This window comes from Orcinus orca, chromosome 15, assembly GCF_937001465.1.
Source record: "Orcinus orca chromosome 15, mOrcOrc1.1, whole genome shotgun sequence".
NCBI classification, from domain to species: domain Eukaryota; kingdom Metazoa; phylum Chordata; class Mammalia; order Artiodactyla; family Delphinidae; genus Orcinus; species Orcinus orca.
The window spans coordinates 86,473,266-86,496,035 of NC_064573.1; the positions used below are offsets into that span (position 1 = coordinate 86,473,266).

Genomic DNA, 22,770 nt, shown 5'->3' on the forward strand with positions numbered 1-22,770 from the left:
TTGGAAAGAGACAAGGGATTCCAAAGATTGCCAGCGACCAACAGAAGGCAGGGAAGGAGCATGGGACAGATTCTCTCCTTCACAGCCAAGGGAGGAACCAATTCTATTAAGTCCTTGATTTTGGACTTCCGGCCTCCAGAACGAGGAGATAATACGTTCCTGTTGTTTTAAGCCCCCTAGTTTGTGATATACCTCCCAAAAGACATGTAGCCTTTAAAAAAAAAATCTATTTATGTATCTATTTATTTATTTATTTATGGCTGCGTTGGGTCTTCGTTGCTGCACGTGGGTTTTCTTTAGTTGTGGCGAGCGGGTGCTACTCTTTGTTGTGGTGCGCGGGCTTCCCATAGCGGTGGCTTCTCTTGTTGCATAGCACGGGCTCTAGGTGCGCGGGCTTCAGTTGTGGCACACGGGCTCAGTAGTTGTGGCGTGTGGGCTCAGTAGTTGTGGCTCGCGGGCTCTAGAGCGCAGGCTCAGTAGTTGTGGCGCACGGGCTTCGTTGCTCCGCGGCATGTGGGATCTTCCTGGACCAGGGATCGAACCCGTGTCCCCTGCATTGGCAGGCGGATTCTCAACCACTGCACCACCAGGGAAGCCCCGAGACACGTAGCCTTAGCACTCTTCAATCCTCCTATGTGCAGGAGGCTAGATTCACAGATTAGCACTCCCCCCCTCCCCCCCCATCATGTGATACACACGTCAGCTGGGGCCAGATGTAGGCAAAATGTATGGTAGAGAACTTAACAGGAAGGCTTCTGGGGCCAGTCGGGGGTCAAACTTACATCCGGATCTCTGGCCACAGCATCCTCTTCGCTCATCACCCCTCAGGTCATCCCTGATCCATGGGCTGGAGGACCTGAGCCGCCCTGGGGGAGCATCCCTGCTTCACCCGCATTCCTGCCGGAGCCTCCACGGCTGCAGCCACAGCAAAGCGAGGCAGGGGGCGGGGGGGGGCTCCCCGGTGGGAGCTAATGACTGCATCTTGGAAAATGACACACGGGGTAGTTAACTCACAGTTCTGAGCTTCCCCAGAGGGAAACAGACAAACCATTCTCTTGCTCTCCCAGGGTGTCCTAGCACAGCCTCATTTGTAAAGTGGGTGTGAAACTGAGGAGAAGGTGAGGCTTTTCTAGATAAGACACATTCCTGGAAGCCCAGTGCCCTGGTGGGTCCGTAGAGCAGTCAGCTGCCCTGGGTCTGCACACAAGTTTAGCTGCCCTAGACCTCTGGCCAGAGGCCGGTGTTATGGCCTTAATTGTGTCCCCCCAATTCAGGTTTTGAAGTCCTGACCCCCCAGTAACTGGATGGGACCTTGTTTGGAAATAGGGTCTTTGTGGATGCAGTTAGTTAAGACGAGGTCTTCATGGAACAGGGTGGGTTCTACTCCCACTTGCCTGCTGTTCATCTAAAAAGGGGAAATCTGGGCACGCACACGGGCGCATCCTGGGGAAAACACCACGTGAACACAGAGACAGAGACGGGGTGAAGCGGCTGCAGGACAAGAGACACCAAGGGTGGCTCCGGGAGCCGGAGAGGGCCTGCACCAGAGTGTCCCTTAGAGCCTCAGAAGGAACCAGCGCTGTCGACACCTGATCTCAGACTTCCGGCCTCCAGACTGTGGGAGAGCACATTTCTGCTGCTCAAGCCCCCCAGCTTGCGGGACTTTGTTACGGCCGCTGGTAATGGATTGCTCAAGTCTGGGGCACCAAAAGCCGCAGGAAGCCACGGCCTCCACTGGGGGGCGCTGATGATCCCGGGTTCCATGCGCTTGGGGGTCTGGTCTTAGGCAACAGGACCTGAACTCACTGTCTCAGGGAGGGGGGCCGGGGCTTGGCGCGGGAGGTGGAAATGAGCAAGCAGGTCAGGCTAGGAGGAACCCAGCAGCATCACTTATTTTATTCACACCCCGAAGACACCCTGTTGAAAAGTCAGTTCGTTAAGACATTCATAGCATTTCTTTCTCGGGCTCTGGGCGCACAGAGGGCGGTGTGATCATCATAAGCTGTGTTCTTTAGGCGATGTTCCCTCTCTTCCCAGGAGACGCACAGGGGTACGCTCTCCCTTTCATATAACAATACACTTCTCCTGATTCTGTCTTGAGAACACACAGCTCCCTCCATCTATTTTTGTTTTTTGTACTTGGGGGTTAGAGACATGGCTGGGGAGAACTATTTCCCTATTAGAGGAGAAACGGTGACATAGACGGCTAAATGAAAGTTTGCCCTCTGGGCTGGGGAGACTGGGTGTGAAGAGGCCTGCAGGGACGTCTGCCTGGAGACGACAGCAGCAAATTCACCATGTCCAATAAGGGCCACGCTGATTGTAAGCCCCATTTTCCCAGAGTGTCTGCATTTTCAAGAGAAGGCAGAGATCCAGATTTTTTAGGTGAAGTGGCCAAAGTCTTAAATGTTCACTCAGTCTTTTTTCTATTCTGTAACCTGCTTTATTATCCTTCATACAATTTATGACCACCTGAAAATTATTTCGTTTGCTGTTAATCCCCCCAGCCCCGGCTAGAGGTAAGGTCTTTGAGCGTCGGCCTGGGTCTGTTGTATTTACCGCTTACCTCCTGTATTTGCACTAGTTCCTAGCACACAGGAGGTGCTCAATAAATACCAGGTGAATAAGTCAATGATCCATCACTTGATACTGTTTGCACAAAGACCAGGATTTCACGCAACTTCTTTTTCTGGGGAATCGTCTCGGGACTGCATTCGATTATTAGAGGAATCTAAAACTCAACCTTTTTAAAAACACCCCAGCCCAGAGTCACACACGTGCCTCAGGAAATTGACCTCTGAATGTACGTGTGAGATCCAAAGACAGGACAGAGCCCTTTTTGCTCCAGCCCAAAGGGAGGCTGGACTACACGCTTGCCTGCCGTGGTTCTCACTTACTGCCATCAGTCAGCAGGCTTTTAGCAGAGAACTGCACACGTGATTGATTTTCAAATCCTTTCAGGTCCTGAAGGAGAGATACTTAGTACACAATGTACTTTGTCATCATGTGTCAACATCGCCTCAACGCAGAGAGAGGCATTACGCTGCGTAAGACTGTAATCGGATTGTTGCCGGGATCCGTCAATCTGCTTCTTCATTTCCCCAGAGCTCAGCTTTGGAGGGCCATTTGCCATGGATGCCAGCCGCTGGGAGGGGGTCAGTGTGTAGAAAGACAAAGGACAGCCATAAAGCCGTGGAAGGCAAATTTTATATTTACAGCCAGTAAGTTTATAAATATATATTACATTCTTACTATCTACAATACATTCTGCACGCAGACGGATTCGAGAGGGGGCAGCGGCGGCGTTATGAAACAGAACATCACGCGGGAAAGAATGAAAGAAATGAGGGGGGGTTACTGAAAGCAAAGGATTATCCTTGAAAAGGGGTGACAGTTTAATCACCCAGCCAGACAATGTAAGTCAAGTGGAGGACAGGAGCAGGTAGCTGATGGCTGCTGGAATCTCAGTCTTAGAGCAAACAGACAGCACCTTAGTTTGGGGGAGAGTGCTGAGGTCGAGAGGGTGAACTGGTGGAATTTACACACTTGATCTCAGGAGAATTCAATTATATGCATAGAGACTGAAAGAGAGAGAGAGAGAGAGAGAGAGAGAGAGGAAGCAGAGAGATAGGTTCAGAAAGACACAGGGACAGAGAGGCACACAGAGAAAGAGAAACTGACCTTAGAACCCAACACTCAAATAACCCAGCTCTCTGCCCCATAGGTGGTTACCTCAGGTCCCTCCATCCCTCCAAGGTGGAGAAGAAGCCTCCCCCGCCCCCCCCCCGTGTGTGAATGGGCCAGGCTTCCTGCCCAACCCACCTCATCGCACACCCTGAGTCCCAACTCTCCCCGCCCTGTACCCTCCGTGTGGACACCCAGATTTATCTCATCAACCTTGAGCAGCAGACTGGATGGGACCATCCACAGAGGCATCACAGAAGAACCCTGCTTTCCGGAAAAGCAAGGGGAAGGAGCATCCCTGGGTGTTGAATTCCTTGTGAGCGCTGCTGACCCTCCAAGACCAGCCTCTTCAAAGAAGGACACGTGTGAAGTTTGCCCAGTGGGGCTTCAGCGTAGAATGTCACCTGGTGGTTGACACAGACGCCACAGTGGAAGAGAGGGAATGGTGACACTGCCCTCCACTGCCGAGTGACCAATGACTTTTGGAAAGGTGGCGATGTGGGGCGTGGTGGGGGAGGAGTACAAACGTGAACATAGTGAATTTGCTAAAAAAAAAAAAAAAAAAATTTCTGGTCCTTCGAACCCAGTTGATAGTCTACACCCAGGCTCCCTAGTTTACTAGTAAAGGGATGCTCTGAACGGCTCAGAGCGCTTTTGTTTGGGTGGTGGTTCTTGGCATGTAGTTACAAAGGTACTGGTGGCCTATTTACCCTCCTGTTCCCTTTCAATCCTCGTCAGCGATTGCCTTGCTTTGCCCCAGCCTTTGGGAGATAATAACTCGAAGCTCGAAACTCTTGCTTCCCAAGAGCTGACTCTAGGTGGCGCTAGACTCCACCTCTGCTCATATGCTCACAGCCAGATGTGCTACCCGAGGTCCAATGACACGCTTCCTCCCATCCATCCCCTTGAGCCCAACCTGAGTCTCATTTTTCTCCTGTGGTCCACAGCATTGAATACGGCAGCTGTGTGGCTTTGATGAAAGAAAGTGAGATGGCAAGAGAGGGACTGTTCTCTCCTGGAGGTTCTCTGAAGTTCAGTGGTTCAGAACTCATCTTTCTTCCAATGTAAGAATCTCGCCGTGCATGATAAACCCCTTAACACTGACAGAAACATTGGACCCTGGAATGCGGACATCAATTCCAACTCGGGGCCGTCCCAGGGGAGCCAGGGTCATTGTCTGTGGCTCTGTGGATAGCGTCACCCTGATCTTGTCCCGTCTTTTTATTTCCCCACCGGGCACACGGTTGCCCCACATCCCCAAGTTAAAGGCCGAAAGGTGAGTGAGAACCAATGTCTGTGAAGGCCCGGCTTACACATCTTCATGTAATCCTTCCATGTAGCCGCATGACTCTTGGCATCCCCCAGGGTCCAGATCCTGGCAGACCCATTTCACGGCATCCTCACTGCTGGTCGCTATGGAGTTCACGGCGGGGCATCTGTCATCCGTAGAGACGGTGGTGAAAGTGGTGAATTCCACTCTTTTCCTTTTTGAGGTAGGGGACGTTGGGGGCTCGCTTTTCGGATCGCTCCCGTCCATGAGTGCGTGTCCTGAAGATGCGAACAGCTGTCCGTTGGTGCTGTTTGGGGAGTTTGTGCTGAGGAGATACTTACTCTCTTCGAAATCCATGCCCCTGTCGATGGCGGTGATCTGCTCGTCCTGGGAGGAAGCCAAGTTGATGTGATTCTCCAACAGTTCGGCCCGGTGGCTCAACCCGACCCAGTCATGGTAGTGACTCATACCTTCTTGTTCCTCAAAGGGAACCTGCTTGTGCCTGTACTTTAACGCAAAGGTCACACAGTTTATTAGGAAGACCAGAATGGCCAGGCAGAAGACACCCAACAGGGCATACATCCCAATTTCCAAGTCGCTCAGCCCTTTGGAGGCCTGCGTGAGGTCATTCTCATCCATTTCCCCATAGCTTCTGGGCAGGTCCACCTGGGCGGGGAAGCTGGTGAGGTCAATGGAGATGGTCTGCAAATGGCTGTCATCATCCAGAAGGCTTTCCTGGCCACGGTTCTTCTGGAAGGTGGACCTTTCCGTGGTGGAGCCCCTTCCTTCCATGAGGCCCACGGAAGAACTGCCGTAGTACCGTCCCTCTTGACGCCCCCATTCTTGCGAGGGTTTTTTGCGTCTTCTGTCACTGACATTATTATCCAGGTGACCTCCTGCCCCCGTGTGTCTGCTGTCGCTGGTGTTGGGATTGGCATCGTTTGGGCCAAATTTAACTTTGATGTTGGCTGTCCCCACGGCCAACACGCTCTTCCGTTTGGATTTCTGGCATGACTCACAAATAACCATTTCGACCTTCACCAGGGCACCCTGTCCCTCGGCTTCAGCGGTGATTATAGGCCACTTGAATTTGGGGTCTTGGTGGATAGAGACCACCTTCTCATCCAGTGATGTGGCCATCAGGGAGAAGTCTTTCGCGTCGTAAATATCCAAGGGGGTGACAGAGCCGTCACTGAATTGGACCCAGCAACTTATGGCTGCTTCCTGTTGAAGAAAAAAAGTAGTTCATCAAAACGGGCCCCAAAGCTCACTGAATACAAAGTCTTAGTAAAAACAGACACTCTGTCACAAAGATAATACTCCAAGAACAAAGGGAAACCTTTTATGCAGCGTAGAAACAAGAGGCGAGAAGTACTGAGGGTATGAAAGAAAATGAATTCCTGTAAAGATGTAGAAGCCAAAGAAAACTACAACAGCAAAACGACAATGATGAAACAGGACCAGGAATAACCCTCCCTAGTAAGATCTGCTTTCTTTCCTGAGGTGTTGAAAGAAAGATGGCTTCTTTCGGCGGTGCCAGATCTACTTCTGCATAGTAACCAACTGCCTATCAACGGAGATTTACCGGTTAGTGGGGTCATTTACAAATGTTACACGTTTAAACGAAAAATATTTATTACGTTATTTTTAAGTTGCTTTAATACCGAGTCTCCGTGCATTACTCACAACACAGGTTAAAACCGCTGACCTAGACAAGGGTGCCCCAGAGGGGCTGCAGGCTTTGGTTGTGTGGGTCCTGCTGCATCAGCATCTAAGGATGGCTTTGTATTGGCTTGTGGACAGTCTTGGCTTGGAAGTGAAGAGTAAAACCAACCAGACAGAGACAGGGTTAGGGCTAGGGTTAGGGTTGGGGTTGGGAAGGGTTAGGGTTAGGGTTAGGGTTAGGGTTGGGGTTGGGGTTGGGGTTGGGGTTGGGAAGGGTTAGGAAGCTTTCTGTTGGGAGAATCTTTGTCTTCCCTTCCACTCTCCAACCCAACCAGTTGGGGGAAACTGGGAGACCCAAAAGTAGCCAGGGTCAAGACTTGTGTCCACCTCAGTCCCTTGTCTTTTTACTGTGTTGCTTTAGACCAGCTTTCCTTGGGACTAGTCTGTCCAGGGAGACTGTAATAGACAAGATAACCTCTAAGCCTTCAGTTTCAGTGACGATGTCATTGGCCTTGACAGCAAACTGGGAGGCCCATTGCTCCCTCCTCCCTCCTCCTAGCTCCCGGAGAAGCTGCTCCACCCCAAACCCAGAAGGATGCACAGCCCTAAGAGGCTTGTGTGCCTGCCCACCTGGCCACAGCTGATTGGACCCATAGGACGGCTGCTGTCAGAGCCATTCATCTCTGCAGCTCTGAGCCAGCCGGCATCTCCCCCTCCAATTTGAAATAAGCAAGATGGGAGAGGCTTCCCTGGTGGCGCAGTGGTTGAGAGTCCGCCTGCTAATGCAGGGGACACGGGTTCGTGCCCCGGTCCGGGAAGATCCCACATGCCGCGGAGCAGCTGGGCCCGTGAGCCATGGCCGCTGAGCCTGCGCATCCGGAGCCTGTGCTCCGCAACGGGAGAGGCCACAACAGTGAGAGGCCCGCGCACCGCGATGAAGAGTGGCCCCCGCTCGCCGCAACTAGAGAGAGCCCTCGCACAGAAACGAAGACCCAACACAGCCAAAATAAATAAATTAATTAACATTAAGATGGGAGTGGGAAGATGTGTCGGAGCTCATATAAGACTGGAGAATGAAGCCCCACTTTGGAGCCCCACGATGGATCAGGTGTAAGCAAATGTCTGGGCACGGCATTTATTTAATGAGATGATGGACATGAGAGAGACTGTCGACCCCCCAGTTTCCCCAAGTTTTTATAGCTGGGGTCTAAGAGGGTCCCACTATCCTTGTAATAAATCCTGTGTTAGTTAAACTTGCTTGAGGGGATTTCTCTTACTTGCAACCTAAGAGCCACTGACCACGACAGAAGTTAAGTTTACCTGGTGGTGTCTGGTCTTTGAACTGAGAAGGGAGCTTCTGACATATGACTGGTGGTCTCTGCTTCTCCTTCAGCACAGCCAGTAAATACCGACCTTGTTAGCCATTGGCTTGGGGTGGCTGCTAAGTGGAAAATGCCTCCATGACACAGGCCGGAAGCCACTGGATGTGACCTCGGTTTACCTGGGCCTTCGGATTGGCTGTGAAATTGCAGCAGGAACTTCAAACGCACGTTGGATTTCTTGAAACTGAAATGTCAGAGCCAAGTTGCAGGCAGGGACTAAGCTCCATTCAAAGCAAGCACGGAGCAAACCTCAGGGTCACGTGCCTAGCTCTGCATGTCGGAAATGGATTCGCTCTGTGGCCCTATTCTAACTGTGTCTTATCGCTTCCTTAACTCCTAACTGGCAGTCACCTGATTTGATCGTCCCAGGAAGACAGGAAGCCTCGGGTCATTTCTCCTTTGCTATCTGTAACTTGCAACCTGGCTGGCATCATGCCCTGAGAAAAGGCAGGTTTGTCTCTGGCAAGAATTCGTATCCGTTATTGATCATCCACTTTCAAGTGCTTTCTAATCCAAACCCCTGCGCACAAAGACCACAGTGAAAGGACAAGGGATTAGCTAACACCTGGCAGGGGAGCCTTCAGTGATGGGTACGGGCTGGGAAAATGGTAAGGCTCTGTGCGTCCAGGGGCAGGTACAGCTTAGCCCACCTTCCTGCCCAAACATAGTCACAGCCTCAGCAGGTGCAAGAGGGGACCCAGATGGCAATGTACCTGCCGAGGGGAGAGCTTCCAGGAAGCGCTCCTGACCAATAAGGAAAGCTGCCCGAAAACCCCCTATGTGGGCTGGAGGCCTTCTAGCATCCCCACAGGAGGACAGTCCTGTCTCATGGGACGCACAGAATGAGTAGCCTGAGACCACCGTCCTTGGGCATTAAACAAGGCTCACCAAAGTCTCCATCCAGTTTCCTTCTAAGAAATAGTTTCTCCATCTCAGATGAGGGAGGAGATCAGATGACGTTTCCAAGTGCCCTTCCAACAGTCCTCTTTGTTTGGAAACCATCGTATCAACACACAAACACGCACCACACGATACCACAACAGGTACACATACACAACGCACACTACGCACAACACACATACATAACACAAACATACACATATGCACAGTACACACATATACACAACACACTATTAGCGCACGCTGGTTTCCAGTAAAGAGAAAGGAGGCCATGACTGATGTCACCACCGGCCTGTTACTTCTGCTTTGAGCTAAATGACAAATGTGGAAGCATCTCCTCCAATCTCCTTCCGACCCCCAGACCCGTTAGCCCATTTTTTTGAGCAGGGACTTAGCGGAAGGCTGTGGACCCCTCCTTGGAGTCTGCGCCCGCCCTCGCTTTCACCCCACTGCTCGGGGAGGTCAGCGGGGTCCAGAGCCAGGACCGTCTGGGGGGTGGAGAAGCAGCACAGGTGACGCGGATGGGGCGCGAGGAGACTGCGCCCAGCCTCCCTGGCTCCTGGTGTGCTATAATCCATCACTCCTGGCAACCTTGGGGTCTGGCATCTACGTCGGGGGGGATGGGAAGCCTGAGGCTGAGCAGTTGCCCCTTCACAACGCCTCTACAGACTGCGGAGCGCCCGATGTGCGAGCCCACTCTTTTGCGGGACCCCTGCGCCCCAATTAGTGATTCCACCACACAGGCAACCTGATCCAACGCGTGACCTCACCCCACTGTGCGACCTCACCTGAAGTGTGACCTGCTCAAGGTGGAAGCCCACCCAGTGAACGACCCCACTGACATGTGATGCAACCCCACCACATGACCCCAAGAGACGTGGGATTCCCCCGCTGGTGTGGGCCCCACCTGCTGTGTAACCGCACCTGGCGTGTGACCTCACCTGGTGTGTGACCTCACCTGGGTGTGACCTCACCTGGGTGTGACCTCACCTGGTGTGTGACCTCACCTGGTGTGTGACCCACCCCCCCATGTGTAACCCCCCTGGATATATGACCCCACCTGTTGTGTGACCTCACCTGGTGTGACCCACCTGCTGTGTGACCTCACCTGGTGTGTGACCTCACCTGATGAGTGACCTTACCTGGTGTGTGACCCCCCCCATGTGTAACTCCCCCTGGATATATCACCCCACCTGGTGTGTGACCTCACCTGGTGTGACCCGCCTGCTGTGTGACCCCCCTGACATGTGACCCCTTCCCACGGTGCCCCATCCCCACCCCACACCTGTCTGGGCCTTTGCAGAAGTTCTTGAGCCACCGCGGTGGCGAAGATGGCTCTGTTGCTCCCAGGGCTGAGCTGCAGGGAGAGGGACAGCCCTGCCACCAGCTGGACCCCGAGGTCTGTGATCGTCACCTTCTCGTCCAGCACGGTGATGGTCTTCTCGGCCAAGATGGCATCTGACAGAGGCGACAGGATCTGAAAGGCAGAACCGACATAGGCAGGAAAAGCTCTCTGTGGTTCCAGAAATCCCCCCGATGGTGTAAACGATGGAGGTGGATAGGGACAGACAGAGCCAGAGGAGCAAAAACGGGTCTTTCCCACTCACGCCTTCTTCTAAAAGATACAGCTTGCTTGTGAAAATACAGCGCATTTTTAAAGTAACAGCAAGATGGTATCAAGGAGTGGATGGGGTAGGACCTGGCATCCCACCCACAGCATCCAATAAACTCCATTGCCTACCGTGCACTGCCCTCAGACCCTGAGAGGAAGAATTAACATTTTCATTCATTTCAACACTAACTTTACGATTCTTCTACAGCATGGATCATTTCTACTATTACTTAGTGCATATTTTGTTTAAAATCATTTTATGTAAATGATTTGTTTAGAAAAGCTTCATAGCCTCATAGAAAAACGGTTTCGATATGCTAGCTATATATTTCTCTCTTCTACACATGATCGCCAATGACCAGTTACACGCAAAGAAGAGACGGTCGGTCCATGTACCACCTAAAGCATCCCGTGTGTCACCGGGAGCTCGCACTCCACACTTTGGGGAACACTGAGCAGTGACACTCAGTTGCATTTTGGAATATCAGCTTCCGTCCTCTGATAAACTCAGCTGCGAGTCCTACCCTTGACGCCGATGTCCCAAGGTCTCGTTTGTCTCTGGACACCTGTGATGCCCTGGGGAATGAAGCTTCTGTTCAATTTAGACCCTGAGGAGGAAATCCTGCTTTGGAAGGTTGTCTGTGGAAGCACCTCTGCTCCCCCCCGCCCCTCACCCAAGTTACAAAGTGCTGACTTAGACTCCCCTCTATGAATCCTTAACCTTCTGGGTGAAACAGGTTTCATTCTCCCTTCCCCAGCTCCTTTGACGTATTTCTCTTTTCAGGTTGTTGGTGATATTTATGAAGATGTATCTCAAGACAGTTTTCCCTGGATTCATTAAATTCCTTTATCAAAGCCCCACATTTCTGTTCAAATACCTTCTTCAGTTTCTAAATCTGGTTGGGACACCTTGAATGGCGCTGGGTATGAAACATGAGTCCCCAGAAGAAAGTGGCCAAATGAATTTATAACTCAGGAGGACTCGGTGGCCATAAATAAGAGGGAAAAACGAAGGGTCTCCGGAGCAGATGCCCCAGTAGGACAATTTTCATGTTTCACGCATGGGAAGCTGGCCCATTCGCACTCACTGATTTTCACAGAAATACCTGATTTCTGAACAGCGTTTCATGGCGTCTTTGTAGTTAAATGATCATTTTGAGTGGTTGGTGTCAAGTTTCCAGATATCAGCATCACTTTAGCCCATGGATCAACTTTAATTTAGATCTTTCAGGCAAAAATCAACTGTGAAGATTACAAGTGCTTGTCTATGGGGCGGATGTGTTTTGTTTGACATAATACTTCAAAATGGGATGAATGGCCATCCTTAAAAAACAGATGATTTCGTATGAAAGACAGATTTCTAGCTCTTCTGGAAAAGTTGCAGCATCTCTCCACACTGGGCTCCCATTTCCTCTTGGCACCTTTTGGAGGTGAGTATCAGCCTCCCTTTGCCACACTCCTCACCACTCCCTATTGTCCTCCTAACACTTAGGGCCCAACTCAGTCATCCTCTTTCACCTGATGCCCTGGCTGCTTTCCTCACAGAGGGTACCTTCGCAGCTTTTAGAGAGCATTGCAGCATGTGACTCCTGAGTCCCAGTTCAAAGTAATTTACTTTCCCCCTTGAATAAAATGATCTCTTTTATTTTTATTTTTTTCCAGTGGCTAAAGTATTTTATTAGATTAAGTACGTCATTTGCAAATGGTTTCATGTGAAAATTTAAAAGCGAAGTTATAAAACATTTTAAATAAAACAGTACAGAGTTAACAGCAAAATTACATTTTCTTGATTGTACAAATAAAAACATTTTGTTTCTGATAGACTGAAAATTTTATAATGTATTCTCCAACTGATAGCTGCAATATTCTATTTTAATGAGACGTCTCAGGGTTAATTCAATCATTTGATAATAATGGGTTCAAAAATGCTCTCTCTTAAATATCAGCCCATTTTCCAGAATGTTTGAAGTCTTCTACAATCCAATAGAGTAAACCTCACTGTTTGGCTAATAGGATGATCACCTCTTCTATAAATGGGGCAGTCACTGAGGAACAATATTTGCTCTCAGACAGGAGGTAAGTGACTCCCAAGTGACCTCCCAGAACTGTGTCTTGTGAAAGTGTTTGTTTCAAAGCTCCCATGTTGCATACTGGTTCACCCCATCCGTTCCTAGCAGCAGGTGCTTACAAGACCAGTGGAATCATAATAACTCTGTTGCTTCCTTCAGTACATTTCTGAAATGCTCCAGGTTTCATCATGTGGCAGGCTGGGCCCTGGTGGAGACAACTGAGCATCATGGTGGGATGGGAAGCTTTTCGGTGACCATGGTCAGTGAGGTGGAGTGACCAAGTGAGAAGCTGCTGGCCACACCCATGATTCTGATGTGCTTAGCCCACCCCAAGAGCTTTTTAAAAAATATTTTTCAATTACAAAACTTTTATTTTATATTGGGGTTGGTTGATTTACAATGTTGTGTTAGTTTCAGGTGTACAACAGTGTGATTCAGCTATACATGTACATGTATCTGTTCTATATCAGATTCTTTTCCCATATAGGTTATTACAGAGTAATGAGTAGAGTTCCCTGTGCTATACAGTAGGTCCTTGCTGGTAGTGTGTATATGCTAATTTCAAACTCCTAATTTATCCCTCCCCAGACCTTTCCCCTTTAGCAGCCATAAGTTTGTTTTCTATGTCTGTGAGGCTGTTTCTGTTTTGTAACAGTTCATTTGTATCATTTTTTAAGATTCTACATATCAGTGATATCACATGGTATTTGTCTTTCTCTGTCTGACGTACTTCACTTAGTATGATCATCTCTAGGTCCATCCATGTTGCTGCAAAGTATTTCATTTTTTTTACGGCTGAGTAGTATTCCATTGTGTACATGTACCACATCTTCTTCATCCATTCATCCATTGATGGACATTCAGGTTGCTTCCATGTCTCAGCTGTTGTAAATGGTGCTGCAGCGAACATTGGGGTGCATGTATCTTTTTGAATTTGAGTTTTTGTCTTTTCCAGATATACGCCCAGGAGTCAGATTGCTGGATCATATAGTAGCTTTATTTTTAGAGCTTTTGTCCCAAGATAGTAACATCCACCATGTCTCAGAGACAAATAATGTCTTGGAGTTTCAAACATGACCCATCCTGAGAAGCCAGTCCATCATTATACCTCTTCTGTTGTTTATCTGACAGCTTCTTTCAGTCTATTCACTCTGAAAATGGATACTGTCGAATAGAGCTACCGTATGATCCAGGGATACTGCTCCTGGGCATACATCTAGACCAAACTCTAATTCGCTACATGCACCCCAATGTTCATAGCAGCACTATTTACGATAGCTAAGACATGGAAGCATCCTGAATGTCCATCTACAGATGAATGATAAAGAAGATGTGGTACAGATATACAATGGAAGATTACTCAGCCATTAAAAACAGAATGAAATAGTGCCATTTGTAGCAACAGAAATGGACCTAGATATTATCACACTAAGTAAAGTAAGCCAGACAGAGAAAGACAAGTATCATATGATATCACTTATATGTGGAATTTAAGAAAATGATAAAGTGCACTTATTTACGAAACAGAAATAGACCCATGGACATAGAAAAAAAACAAACGGTTACCAAAAGGGAAAGGGGGGGGGATCAATTAGGAGTTTGGGACTAACATATACACGCTACTATATATAAAATTGATAAACGACGAGGACCTACTGTACAGCATAGGGAACTCTATTCAATATCTTGTAATAACCTATAATGGAAAAGAATCTGAAAAGAATAGATGTATACATACGTATAGCTGCATCACTTTTCTGTACACCTGAAACGAACCCAACATTGTACATCGACTATACGTCAATAAAAAAATAAATAAATAAAAATAGATATTGCTCTAAGTGACAACAAACGGCCGAGTTCTTGTCTGGGTAGAGACGTGACAGGAACACAGAGAGGCCTTGCCTTGGGGGTCTTACCTGAATGGCGGTCATCCCGAGCTCCTGGCCAATCAGGACTTGTCCCCCTTGCAGCTTGGCAATCCGGGGCTCCTCCACCTGCATGAAGTCATTTACCAGCTCCGTGATGTCCACCTGCCAATCGGAGCCCAGCAGGTGGGCCAGCTGCCCCCCGGGCTCAGCCACTTCGGCCACAAACTGAGTCAAGACCCGCACCATGGCGTGCTGGTACTGGAGAGTGCAGCCCCGGCCTTTCTTCTCATCTTCTTCCTCCTCCTCACTGTCCCGAGCCGGCCTGTCAAGGGGTCAGTTCGATTGAACAGATGCTGATTGGTCGGGTCAACTGACCTCAAGGGGTCAGTTCGATTGAACAGATGCTGATTGGTCGGGTCAGCGGTTGGGGGCTGGGGGAGAAGCATGGCAGGGGCTGTAGAGGTGAGTGGGCATGAGGCCTGCCTTCGGGGAGTTCACAGCCTGGGCCGGGGGGGCGGTGCTCAGACACATGTGCAGGGGTGATGCTCAGAATATCGGAGCCCTGCTGTGGCCTGAGCGCTGACCAGTCAGAATGGGCTGGTGTGGTCAGCAGAGTTCTAAGGTGTCCCCTAGGAGCCCCATCTCCTGGTATTCACTTTGTGAAATCCCCTTCCCTTTGGGTGTGGGCTGGACCTCGTAAAAGTTTCTTCCAATGAAAGATTACAGCGGGACTTCCCTGGCGGTCCAGTGGTTAAGACTCCGCGCTTCCGATGCAGGAGGCACAGGTTCAATCCCTAGTCGGGGAACTAAGATCCCACGCGCCGCGCAGTGCGGCCAAAAAAAAAAAAAAAAAAATTTACAGCAAAAGTTATGGGATGTCACCTTCAAGATTAGGTGTTAAGAAACTATGACTTGTGCTCAGCCCTCTTTCCTTGGCTCTTCTCTCTTTTAATTAATCTTGCTTCCCTTTTCTATTACTTGTATACTTTCTTTTTTAAATTTTATTTATTTATTAATTTATTTGTTTATGGCGGTGTTGGGTCTTCGTCTCTGTGCGAGGGCTTTCTCTAGTTGCGGCGAGCGGGGGCCACTCTTCATCGCGGTGCGCGGGCCTCTCACTGTCGCGGCCTCTCTTGTTGCGGAGCACAGCCTCCAGAGCACAGGCTCAGTAATTGTGGCTCACGGGGCCAGCTGCTCTGCGGCGTGTGGGATCTTCCCAGACCAGGGCTCGAACCCGTGTCTCCTGCATCGGCAGGCGGACTCTCAACCACTGCGCCACCAGGGAAGCCCCAGGTTCTGCTCTCTTGCCTGCCCTGGTGAAGTCAGCTGCCGTGCTGTGTGCGGCCCTGTGGAGACACCTGACAGCTGGAAGCAGCGTCCTCTGGCCAACAGCCAGTGAGGAGCTAAGGCCTCCCAAGAGCCACGTGAGCTTGGATGTAGGTCCTTCCCCAGCAAAGCCTCGTGATGAGACTCCAGCTCCGGCTGACAACTGGACTGTAGCTTGCGAGAGATCCAGCTAAGCCTGGCCTGGATGCCTGACCCAGGGGAACTGTGAGATGACAGGCTTTTCTTTTAAGCCACCTGGTTTTGGGGTAAGCCACTCAATTATGTAGCAATAGATAATTAATACAGTAGGGCTCTGGGTGACCAGTATAGCCCTACAAACCAGTACACGAGGAAAGTGAGTGTTTAACTCAAGGGAAGGTATTTTGTGATAATGAATGTAGAGAGGGCCAGGCAGCAGGCAGATGTTAGCTGCTCCCTCAACATCTGATGCCTTCTGTGCTGTCAGTCCTTCCCAGCACCATCACGGTCTCCATCAGAAGAGCTGCTCACTCCTCGAAGTGGTTCTCTGGCCGTACCTGAGCTGGACAGTCGTGACAGCACCTGGACTGTTCACGATCACACTCGGCCAGTCCTTGGGTGAGTCTCTCCCTGCACCCACTTCCCCTCAGTAGCGTCAGTAATCACGCTGAACTCCATGCTCCCAACTCAACCTCAGAAACCCCTGTGGTTAAGGAAAGGGTCATGGCTGAAACCATCTTCCAACGGCACGCAGGACCCAAACCTTCATTCCTGAAGCCCTGCCCTCTCCCAGGTGCCATAAGAACTCAAAGGGGTGGACTTCCAAGGGAAGGAATAGAAAAGCTGCCCCTCACCTAAGTACCAGTTCACCCCTCCCTGCTGAGTACCCAGACTCCAGGAATAGTTCCTGGTCTAATTCTTCACATGCTCGCTTTTGACTTTCGACAAGTCCCTTAAGCACGGGTTTCTCCAAGGTGACCCAGTCTCTGAAAAAAACTCTCTTTGTACCTGATGCCTGTTTATTTGCCCGAGGTGGGCGATGCAGACTTATCAGTCCATCTAACGCCACCAGAGGCACACAGGTGACAGGCCACGGACTTCATCTCCCCAAGGGAAACTGATCTCAGTGTTTCTGGGGGAAAAAGAGACTGCGCAGGTCAGGCAGCATCTGTTAGACAGCTCTCTAGTGGACCTCTTGCCTGGGGCCTCCAAGAATCAATTCTTCCCTCCTCCTGGCATTGATCTCTTGCTTCAGGCAGGGTTGACCTCTTCCCTAGCTCCTCTGGCCCCAGCCAGGGGAATGTGGCTGCAGCCTAGCAGGCCAATCAGTGTATTCTGTCTCCTCCCCCTCCCCTCCCCTCCCCTCCCCTCCCCTCCCCCTCCCCTCCCCTCCCCTCCTTCCCCCTCTCACCACCCCCTCCCCTCCTTCTCCCTCCCCCTCCCTCCCCTCCCCTTCCCCTCCCCCACCCCTCCCCTTCTCTTCCCCTCCCCTCTTCCTCCCCTCCACTCCTTCCCCTCCCCCTCCCCTTCTCTCCCTCCCACCTCTCCCTCCCCTTCCCCCTCCCTCCCCCTCCCCTCCCCTCCCCCTCCTCCTCTCCCTCCTTCTCCTCCTTCTCCTCCTTGGCTACAGTGATTGGATCAGGAATGGACATATAACCCAAGTGAAGATAACACTTAACTCCAGGATTCTTGCATGAGTTATTGGGCAAAAGAGGATGTACTCTCTGCACAGTCACGGAGAAGGTAGAGTGAAAGTCTGGAACCTCGTGAGAAAAGCCTGATGGATGACGAAGCCAACACAAAGCAAGCAGGAGCCAGGAGGTGGAGAGAGACCCAGTCCTTAGGGTACAACGGACCCCTGGAACCAGACACGCCTGAAATCGGCTACCCTGTAAATTTCCGTCTTCAGCCTAAGCGCACTTGACTTGTTTCTGTTATGGAGCCTGACCTGCACACCCACCTCTTGCTGGAGACAATGGGGACTCTCCAGCCCTTGATCTGGTTGAGCTCGGTGTCCGAGACCTCGATCTGCAGGGGCAGACGGGGCACCCACACCATCATCTCCAGAGGACTGGTCAGGTGCTGGTACGTGAAGTTCACCACCACGTTCACCTTGCCCTTCATTTCCTTCCCGTTGACAAAGACGTAGTCACACCTGTCAGAAACCTAGGAAGAGGGGAGAGAAGGGTGGGCGACGTATGAGTTTTTATCACATCCCAAAGGAAGAGCAAGAGAAAGCGGAGGAGGAAAGCAGTGTCGTGACTCTTTTGGGGTCACAATCACGAGGAGCTGGTCCTAACGTGGACGCTGGATCTTGCTTTCCGAGACAGCAGAGGCTGTGATGACAGATGCCACGGGGCCCACCCACCTCTCCTGGGAGCTCTTCGACTGGTTGGGTACACTCACCCCTACCTGCTGCAGGTGCTTTGCTGACAATCTGTGCTGCACCTCCTCTGACAGACTGCCCTTAGGTGCTGGAGCCGAACCTGCAGAATCCCCTGGGTGCTCTGTACCGCTCAGCCCACCTTTTTGCCCGACGATGACTTCCTGGTTTGCCTCAAGGAGGGACGAACCGTGTGTACAGGTCATGACCCGGAGCTCCTCTGGGGATCGGCCGAGGCTCGATTTCATCTGAAACCATCCGGCTCAGCTTGTCCCCTTTCTGCATCCAGCCTCCCTCACTCCCAGACGGATGTCTCCAGAGAACATCCTCAGTAAGTCATGTGCAGACAAGCTCCCATCTTAGCTGTGCGGGCAGATTCCGAGATATATTCCTCACGCTTCCTGGGAGCCTCTCAGTGGGATTCTCCTGCCCACCGTGGTAACTGCCCACCGTGGTAACTAGCTCAGTAACTCATTTCCCATCTCTTCCATTTAGGTGTCCCGTCCTGCCCCCCACTCCCTGCCCACCGTGGTAACTAGCTCAGTAACTCATTTCCCGTCTCTTCCATTTAGGTGTCCCGTCCTGCCCCCCACTCCCGCCTCCACGTCCTGGAATCAGTCCCCAGATGCACCCGCCGCCCTCCAGTCCGTGGCTCAGGCTCTGCTTTCCAGAGAATCCAGACACGTTAATCCAGGCCCACGTTAGCTCATTTCATTCTCAGAACAACCCCGAGATGAGCATTCCCATCAGTCCCATATTCCAGATGCGGAGGCTGAGAGTTAAAGGAGCTTGACTGTGCTCCCGGGATTCGGCCCTGGGGTCTGGCTGTGGATTCCACGATCTCAGCTTGTGCTGGTCTACCAGGCTGCTCCCCTCTGCCCACGTGTGACAGAAAAGCCAGGCTCAAAGAAAAGACCTTGTCCCCTTGTCTTTGTCTCCCAGCTCTCCAGGGGAGCTCATGCTCATCCTAAGCAAGACTTGGGGCAAAGCTCTGGGGTCGTGTGGTAGCATGAAGACGGCCCCCAAAGATACCAGGTTCTGATCCTCGGAACCGGTACGTTACCTTATTTGGCAAAAAGGACTTTGCGGGTGTGATTAAGGGTCTGGAGATGCGCAGATTACCCTAGATTACCCAGGTGGGCCCTAAACGTAGTCCGAGTGCCTTTATAGGAGAGGAACAGAGGGACATTCGACCACCGTGACAGAGGAAGGACATGTGTCACCGAAGCAAGATGCTACACGGCCGGCTTTGAGGATGCAGGCCAGGGCCAAGGAATCCAAGGAAGGCGTCTCTAGAAGCTGGAAGAGGCTGGGAATCATTCTCTCCTAGAGGCTCTGGGAGCGGTGCGGCCCTGCCGATAACCTTGTGAAGCTGATGAAGGACTTCTGCCCCCAGAACTGCGAGAGAATAAACGTGTGTGGTTTTCAAGTCACTTTTTTTTTTTTTGGTCACACTGCACAGCTTGTGGGATCTTAGTTCCCTGACCAGGGATCGAACCCGCGCCCCCTGCGGTGGAAGCGCAGAGTCCTAACCACTGGACCGCCAGGGAAGTCCCTAATGTGTGTGGTTTTAAGCCACCAGGCTTGTGGTCATTTGTCCCAGCAGGAGACGGCCACAGAGAGGGAGAGGAGGATAGGCAGAGGCCATGAGGGCTCCTTCCCAGCTCTGGGGCTTGGCTGGTTGAGTTTGGAGGGAAGATGGGCAGGAGCAAGGCCCCTGGTTTATTGAGCACGTAATACGTGCCCGGCCGAGCAGCTGAACACATCCCAGGTGTGGTCCCAGTTAGTGGTCACGAGAACCCAGGACGTGGGTGCTGTTACTGTCAGTTCACGGGAGGTCAACCTGAGGTCCAAGACATTAGGTACCATTTCCCAAGGACGCACAGCTGGGAAGTGGAAAAGACCAGACTCAACCCAAGTCCGCCCCCAGCTGCCCCGCCTCAGGCACGGGCATCGCTCTTGCCCGGATGCTCTCTCGCCGTCTGTTGTTTTGTTCGTTTGTTTGTTTTTGTGGTACGCGGGCCTCTCACTGTTGTGGCCTCTCCCGTTACAGAGCACAGGCTCCGGACGTGCAGGCTCAGCGGCCATGGCTCACGGGCCCAGCCGCTCCACGGCATGTGGGATCTTCCCGGACCGGGGCACGAACCCGCATCCCCTGCATCGGCAGGCGGACTCTCAACCACTGCGCCACCAGGGAAGCCCGCAGTCTGTTGTTTTTTAAAGGATGCGGGCCTTCCCCCCAGTACTTAGAGGGGTGTGAAGAAAAGCAAAGCAGCAATCACTAGTTGTTCAAACATCTTAGAAAGGATTGCTAATGACGGCCCCTCTGATCTTCCTGGTGAGGGGACAAGGGCACAGCACACACGTGGGGGCACTGGGAGGCTTGGCAGCCAGGGGATGGTCAGTGACCCGGAGGGAAGCACGGGCCCGGGTCCACTTCTGAGCTGGAGCTGGTGACCCTCCTGTAGCGGAAGTACTTAAATCTGATGAAAGGCAGAACGGAACCAGCCCACGGGGCTCTGCTGTAACTTGTGTCCTGGCCACGGCCCTTTCTTCTTCAGGGCTGGCGAGTCTTGAATCTAGGCTTTTCTCTTTTTACGCCTTTCAAGTCTGAATCAGGCTGAATTGCCACAGATAAGCCGACGGGGGCGGGGGGGGGGTGAGAGAGAGAGAGAGGAAATATGGACAAGACTTGGTTTCAGAAAAAGAAGCTGTTTCATGACCTTAATGTTCTGGGACCTCTTGCCAAACCAGGGGTTCTAAGAAAAGACGTGGAGATGATCGTGGGCAAAAGCCCATCCCCTAATCCCCCTGTGGGTGAGAGACGCAGATGCCTGGTGTGGTTATTCTTCATGTTTTGTTGTTTTGATTTTAAAACTCTGTGTTTTCTCCTTGAGGAAATAAGAAGAAGTTGGGGCTAGACACGGGTGAAAGGGCCGAGGAAGGTAAGCGGAGGGACACGGGTAAAAGGGCCGAGGAAGGTAAGCGGAGGGACACGGGTGAAAGGGCCGAGGAAGGTAAGCGGAGGGACACGGGTGAAAGGGCCGAGGAAGGTAAGCGGAGGGAAGGCAGGGCTTGACACCCAGGAAGCTGCTCTTAGCAGACACGCGTGGGGGTAGCTGATGCCCCAGACTTGGAAGGGCAGTGCTGGGTCGGAGAGGCGGAGCGCTGAGGTAGAGATTGTGTGTGTGTGTGTGTGTGTGTGTGTGTGTGTGTGTGTGTGTGTGTGTGTGTGTGTGTGTGTGTGTGTGTTACATCAAGTAATAAGAGCAGCACCCTCATTTGATGGGAGGTTTGTAAATCTCTGCCCCCAGACGCTCCTTCGGGATGGACTGCAGTCAGCACCCAGCCCTCGCTGTCTCCCCTTGGGCTCTGCCTGAGCTGCATAGGTCACCTCCCTGTGGCAGGTCACGCCAGGTGCATGGGAGAGGAGGCAGCACCGCCCAGCAGTTCAGCCGGCAGGGGACAGAACCCCTGCTGTGGCCCGATTTCTCCCTCTGCCTGACACTCTCCCTCTTTCTCTTCACAGGGCTTGATCCCTAAGAGACATCTTGGGACTTCCCTGGCGTTCCAGTGGTTAAGACTCTGCGCTTCCATTTCAGGGGGCACAGGTTCGATCCCTGGTGGGGGAACTGTAAGACCTTACATGCTGAGCAGATAGGCCAACAAAGAAAATTAAAAAAGACCCGAGACATCTTGGCCCCAGATTCCAGCTCAGCATCTGTTCCTGCAGAACTCACCTGTCTTAGTCAGCTCAGGTTGCTATTAAAAAATGACCAAATGGGGTGGCTTATAAACAGCAGACATTTGTTTCTGACATTTCTGGGGGCTGGAAGGACAAGATAACGGCTCCATCAGATTTGGTACCTGCTACCTGCTGCAGAGACGGATGTCTTCCTTTTGTCCTCACAGGGTGGAAGGCGTGAGGGAGCTCTCTGGGTCTCTTTTATAAAGGGCACTAATCCCAAAGTGAGGGCTGCATCCTCACCTAATCACCTCTCAAAGGACCCACCTCCTGCCACCATCACATTGGGCACCAGGTTTCAACGTATGGGTTCCGGAGGGACACAGACCCCTCAGTCTATAGCACCACCTATGACACGAGCTTCTTAGTATGTCCTTTTCTCCAGGCAGCCCTTGATTTGTGTTGTGTTAGTGGAGAATGGTTCATGTCAGCAGGTTCCTCACCTTGAATGGTCATGGACCAAGGTCATGGTTCCGATGGTTGAGTTTCTATTAACAGGGTGCTACGCAAGATAAGCACTGACTACATTTTACTGTTATTTGAAACCATGTGGAATATTGCCAAAGAAGAATAAAATCTAACAAAGGCAGACTCCAAGATCTTCTGCAGACCTACGATAGTGGATTGAATCCCCCCAGATTCCTGTCTACCCAGCACCTCAGATTGTGACCTTACTTGGAAATAGGGTCTTTGCACATGGAATTAGTTAAGGTGCGGTCAGACTCGATTAGGGTGGATTCTAAATGCAATGAGAGCGTCCCTGTAAGAGACAGAGAAGGACACACAGAGACTGAGGGAAGAAGGCCAGTGATGACAGAGCCAGAGCCTGGAAGGATGCGGCCACAGCCAGAGGATGCCTGGAGCCCCCAGTAGCTGGAAGAGGC

At 51.4% G+C, this 22,770-nt stretch overlaps 1 protein-coding gene across 2 annotated transcripts in view; it reads right to left on the reverse strand.

Annotated features, from left to right (window-relative positions):
- Positions 1–219: 219 nt before the first annotated feature.
- The window catches only part of TMEM132D (transmembrane protein 132D), a 638,604-nt gene continuing 616,053 nt past the window's right edge, over positions 220–22,770 (reverse strand). For both annotated transcript variants that reach the window (XM_004276640.4, XM_049697911.1), the window contains 4 exons: positions 17,719–17,924; positions 14,502–14,775; positions 10,187–10,378; positions 220–6,178 (listed from right to left, as the gene is read on the reverse strand). In XM_004276640.4, the coding sequence (XP_004276688.1) occupies positions 4,994–6,178; positions 10,187–10,378; positions 14,502–14,775; positions 17,719–17,924 (1,857 nt within the window). In that variant the 3' untranslated portion in view covers positions 220–4,993. The remainder of the gene's footprint in view (positions 6,179–10,186; positions 10,379–14,501; positions 14,776–17,718; positions 17,925–22,770) is intronic.